A 6253-nucleotide genomic window follows, 5' to 3' on the forward strand; every position below is an offset into this window, starting at 1 on the left:
TTTATTTTACTTTTGTTTCATCGTACAGATATATTTTTGCTTAGATAGCAAAAACTGGAGTCTGGAACAAATGCATTGACTTGACATCATTTCCCATGGGGAAAATTGCTTGGAAATGAATGTAACCTTGTCGAGCTATTAGACTGTAGAAGTTCCATTTAACTTTTATGTCCATCCACTTTGCTAGCATTCTGCATCTTTTTACCTTACCTCACATCCTCCCCCATCTTCTGCAAGCAATTCTGAATGAACATTTAGAGCAAAGAGACGAAAAGCCAGTTGGACAAAGCAAGACACGACCCGGTGCTCATTTTAATAAACGATCGCTTGGCCCCCCTCCTGTAGTTTGGGTCAAAAACGAAACCTCGTTAGCATTGATCCTGTGTCAATGAGCTGCGGTCCCCATTGTGGTCTGACAGACATGTAGAGGTGGACCGGAGGAGACAGTTTTTGGCAGGAAGTTGAGTAAGAGGATAGATACTGAGAAAGCTGAGAAGCGAAATCTGAATACTGGAAGTAAGGAGGAAGAGTGAGAAAGTGAAACAACAAACAAGGGTATTCATTTAACGTGATGTGTGTAATGATGTCAAATATTTCAAACACACATTTCTGGATGATGCCATGATGACATTCATTTTTAAATACCTCCCTGACAGTGTCACACAACACAAGGTTTTAACACATTTTTCGATTTGCTAATTAGACTATACATGTGGCTGGTGAGTGTACATAGGCATTATGTAATTGTGACGAAGGAGGTAGGGAGGAGGGCAAAGAAGAGCAAATTAGAGTGCAACACAAGGGGGGCGGGAGGGGGTGGGGGAACTGTCATTGGGATTATTTAGAAAGATAACCGGTACAGTTGGAGGTGGCTCGCCAAGGAAACTGTAGATGGGGCAATTATAGCAACATTATCTTTTCCACAAGCAAATATCCTCACGGAAAGGTGTAAATATTTTAGATGCTGGGGATACACAAGCAGGAATTATAGCGATGCAACAAGATGCTCATTATCAGTACACGATGAGCCAGAACATACAGGCATAGCAACAAGAGTGTCATTGAACGGGCCTAGACAGTTTCCAGACTTCAACTCAATAAGAAAGCTGTTTTTCCATGTCGGAAATGCTTTTTGTGGATGGGTTTGTGTTGAGCATTTACTACAAAATGAAAAGAAATCAATTAACATTAAAATTACTACAAACAAAGCATTTTCAGGAAAACCCGCTTTAAAAACTAGAAACTAAAATAAGAACTCAACTCTAATGGAAATTCCAAAACTATTCCAACCCTGGTCCAACCATCATTGAGTGGAGATTAAACCCATGCTGCCTGCAAGGAAGTCAGAGAGAGGCCATGACACTCTCGGTGGTGTTAATAAAACAACCCTGGAACCAGCCTAAGAGGCAATTTCACCCAGTCAAATTGTCCTCAGGACTCATTTGGGCAGCTCCCATCAGCTCAAGCTTCCATTGGGGAAACGTAGTGATGCATCGACAAAGTGTGCCGTAAGAGTAACAATGCTTACAAGCCTAACAGAGCCGAACACAGAGCTATCAACCGCCTTTTCCTTTCTCCTACTTCTACTCTCTCCAAGGAGGCAAATTTTGAGGAGTGATGAAAGGGAAGCTCAACAAGTGTGGGAGAAAAGCCCGGAGACAACCGCAGGGGGTCACAAAGGCCCTGATGGCATATTTAATCAGCTATTAGGAGTCCTGCTGCAACAAAAGTGACAATCTAAACTAGTTTGCCCTGAAAACAATTTAATTCAGAAACGGTAAAAGTCTCATTCTATCCGGGGGGCACCGCATGAGTCAGTGAGTCGGATGTGTGTGACATCCATCATCACTTGGTTAAATGGACAGGAAGAACTTTTAAAATGGTCTGTATAGAATAGTGTAAGCGCATGAGTGTGTGTGCATATAAGATCATTCATTTGTGTAGGTGATATGATCCCTCTATGTGCCTTGTGAGGTGGAAGAGGAGATTACTGCAGCGCACCTCTATAATTACCTCTCATCTCTCAGCCGCTGCTCTCTAGCACAACAGGGAACGCTAGGCAGCCTACCGCACGCACAGCGGAACGCTCCACCAGCACAATGTAGCAGGCTGAGGGGGATTATTTCTAGAGGGTCATATTTCACTTGAACGTTGATTTGAGAACACCCACGCTGCCTTTAAGTAACACAGGTTAGCAGCGAGAGCACACACACACACACACACACACACACACACACACACTCATACACACACACTCCGTCAGCCAAACACACGTTGCTTCCAAGTAAGAATGACTCACCTGAAGCTACCCTTCCCACACAAAATCCCACTTAATAATCCATTCTTGTGCTGTACAGCTTTTTGTGTGCGTAGGGGCCCTGACAGAAAAGCACCTGTCACGGCATGAACACACACTGCCTATTATGACATCCAAATACAACAATAGAAGTAAGTCTTCAAATGCTTTTGTAAGTAGACAACAATTGTCAGCATCTGCTTTGAAGAGTCACTTTCAAAAGTCTGTCACACTTCAACGTTGACATTTAATGACAGTCATGACATTCAACACTCAAGTCATATTAAAGTGGCAGTGTAAATTTTGATTAACCTAACACAAACTTCTATTGCTGACATTTTATTACGCTCTCAACAATAGACCAGCGAAGAAGAAGTGGCGGTGCTGTATCCCACACACTCTCGCCTCACGAAACAAAAGCAACTTCAGCACGACCAACATGACTGCCACATTGACACGTATCGGCTAACTCTAGTTTGCTGCACGTCTTTTTATGCATGACGAGAGTAGCGCGACCCAGAAACGTGACCAGTCAATTTGCTGTTAGCACCACAGCGCCATTTACTGGCAACTGCGGCCAATTCTAGAACTAAAAGCCTTGAACAGCTAACTTAGAAGGAGTGTTTTGAGTGAACTGGACAATATTTTTTGGTTCTGGGTGCTTTAAATTGAGGTTCTACTGTACCTCCAAAGGCAGATGAGTCGTTTAAGGGGCTTTAAACGCATCAGTCGGGAGCACAGCTGCCCGAGACAGCACGTCATTCTTCTGCAAAGCCAGAGGTGCGTTCAAGCATGAGCTGGGAATGCTGCTTAGGCAGATGGCACTCAACAGCGCTCACATTAGCCAGGACGGATGAGAGCTACGACCTCAGGAGGCTGCTCTGGGGAGGAAAACATCCCACGAGAGAGATGACTGCTCATAGAGGGGGGTCGTGGGATGCACAGGTACGCTCACACGGCATGCCATGAAATGAGTCGTGAAATGTCAAGAACGGGACTCTTCATCCCATGAGGATTTTTACATTCCGTCATAAAGCATATGAAAGCGTACACAGATGTTTACCACTAAAGGCAATTATGGTTCCAAGCATTCACATTTTAGAGTACCAAGAAAAAAGTTTGGCCTTTTTCATCAACAAGCCGAAAAGCAATGAAGGCACGGATGTCAAAAGATTGCACCATTTACTAATCCAGAAATTTACACCCACTTTTGTCACATGAGTATTTCCATGAGGGATCATCAGGCGTGCTGCAGGAAATGACCTAGTCTCATATAATTGGTCTGAAAATTCTTATTGATTTACTGCAAACAATGCATCTTTGTTCATCTATCTTTGCCAGTGATGTTCAGTGACAGGCAGAACAATGAAATGCCTTTTCACTTGATGCATGAGGTACGATGCTGTGCATCCACCTGTAAATGTTTTTTATGACATTTCTGTCTACTAGTGTAGAGAATTTTCTAAAGCCTTAGCGCAAGAAGTGTTGAAAAACACAGCTAGCCCACAATGGCAGTGCTCCAACATACTCCCATACGACTCGGCTGTCAGGATTGTAAAATTTAATATAAAACAAAAAAAAATTCTTTCTATAACAGCATTTCGTAGCATTCATATCCAGTTTCTGAGGGAATAATGATTTATGATTTATTTTTTTAGTCCACGGATAAAAAGCTTCAGCCGATTAATGTGTTTCAAGTCAAAGCGTAAAAAAATAATTGCAGGCATCTTATCGTTTATCTTTGTGTAAACCAAAGCAATCCCCACCACCACCACCACTCAGCCTGGTCAGCAACAATCACAAATCAAATTGTTCACAGCAGTCACCAACATAACATAAACGAACACATGCAACAGATTCAATATAGTTTCATCATCCCTTCAATCCAATTGTTATAGCAAGTCACCATATTGGAGTAAAAAGTAGCAATAGGCATGATTAATCAATTTATTGTTTTTTATAATTGTACTTTTATCGTCAGAAATTTCATGACAATGGGTCTGTATGTGGTTCATCACTAGAAGGGGGAACATGTTTTCTGCCTATATGGGCTTCTCTCCTAAATAAGAAAATCACAAGTTACAAAACGTTTGCTCAGAAGGTTAAAAAGAAAATTAAAATAAATATCTTACAAGATTGACATTATTTCTTATGGGAAAATTACCTTTAAAAAAAAATCTGTTCTCAATTAATTAATGACTAGGTATGGTCCACCCTGGATTGATAAATCACTGGGCATATAATCACTGGGCACTTGCCGCATTGACAAATAACGGACAACGAACCAATTAACCAATTAATGATATTTTGGGAATGTGGGAGGCCAAACACTGGAAAGAGGAAAAAGATGCAAACTCCACATGTGAGCACATATTTGAATCTCCAACCTCTGTACTATATGCAGCCAACCACCAAGTGGCCGTATGTCAACTTAAAAACTTGTGCAGCACAGGTTATGAGCGCTCAGCATCCCTGGAGTTAATTAGGAGGACTTGCAGAAAACATATTGAATCTTTTCCACAGCAAACGACACCCGGCGGTGGCCCAAAGGCTGAAAGCACTCACCCGTCAGCGGGTCGTACGAACCATCCAGGTCCCGGGAGTCGGTCAAGCTTTCTCGGTTTTTGTTCTTCATTCTTTTTTTTTATTCTAGTCTTCCTCCGAGCGCGCCAGGAAAATGAGGAAAACTGTTGCCTGGTTCCCCAATGGAGGGTATTTTGAATTTCTCTTATGCGAATTGCGTACACCTGTTAACGAGCTTCATTTCCCGATCCATGAAGCTTCAAAACACAAGGCGTGCAATTGCCAGTCTTCTCTGCGTGCGTCTTGCTGCCGAGTGAGCCGTGCGCGCGTCTGCGACCGCCCTCACTAGCTTTACGCGCGCGCGCACGAGGTCGACAAAACAAGCCCGTCTCTCCCAACCACAGACAACTGCACAAAAATGAACAATTCTGCATTCCAAACCTTTATTCAGCCACATTTTATTATATTTGATCTGTTTGTTTATCCACAAAATCACCACGCGCACCCCCTAATAGAATGTCAAAAAGTGCACCTTCACATATAGTTGATTTTTTTTCTGTGACCACTTGTGATGAGGTTTGCTTCCCTCAAAAAATAGCAAATGAGGAATAACTGTAATTTATGACTTTTGTGAGGAGATGATAGTGTTTTTTGGAGTCTTAATTGTGGTTGCACACTCAGAGATGTTACAGCAACTTTCATCAATTGCTTCTCAACTAATGATCTCAGCAACGGCACATGCTTCCTAATTAGCTATTGCTCTGTTTTATGTTGCAACCACCTCACACGAGCATGTACAAAGATTTGCCAAGGTAGCGTCAGTGTCTGTGGCTCCTCGACTGTGCAGACTTTGTTTACATTTATGCTTTTTACTGATAGACAAATAAAATGTCAAGACTTCACGGAGACCATCACCAGACACTTCTAAATCTCCAACCATTTCATGAAACATTACAAAGATTTGACTCTGGAGCATTTGACTCGTGTGAACATATTGAAACTCTTTTCATCTAAAATATCATTGCTGACCACAAACTGTGGAACTACAAAAATATTCTTTTGAATCATCAAAGCACAGCGTAGAATGAGGCAACTTTCATTTCTGAAAGTTCCCCTCATTCGGATTTTGTCTATTTCTGATAAACAAGAGGCCCTCAATAACCAAAGGGCTTCCATTTTCCTGTCAACCAAAACCAACAAAATATTTCACAGATATGGTCGATTGGACACTGATTGGATTTCTGTCCGCGCTGAATAAAATGAGATGAGGAGAGCCAGATTTTAAATGAAGGCAAGGACGAGGGGATGCCGTTAGATCGATTTACGTCGCGTTGGAGGGGATTTGATGATACACGCGGCAAATAAGGAGAATAAGAGAGTCAGTGATGAGGCGGCCGTCTGAGACTGCAGTATGCCTGATGAAGGATTTATGAT

General features: G+C 42.2%; 1 protein-coding gene across 1 annotated transcript in view; it reads right to left on the reverse strand.

Annotated features, from left to right (window-relative positions):
* Positions 1-5154, reverse strand: part of LOC125978654 (A-type potassium channel modulatory protein KCNIP2) — a 56470-nt gene extending 51316 nt beyond the window's left edge. Inside the window, exon 1 of the mRNA XM_049736210.2 lies at positions 4862-5154. Coding sequence (XP_049592167.1) covers positions 4862-4931 — 70 coding nt within the window. The 5' untranslated portion in view covers positions 4932-5154. The remainder of the gene's footprint in view (positions 1-4861) is intronic.
* Positions 5155-6253: the final 1099 nt, after the last annotated feature.

Source organism: Syngnathus scovelli, chromosome 12 (genome assembly GCF_024217435.2).
Source record: "Syngnathus scovelli strain Florida chromosome 12, RoL_Ssco_1.2, whole genome shotgun sequence".
Lineage (NCBI taxonomy): Eukaryota > Metazoa > Chordata > Actinopteri > Syngnathiformes > Syngnathidae > Syngnathus > Syngnathus scovelli.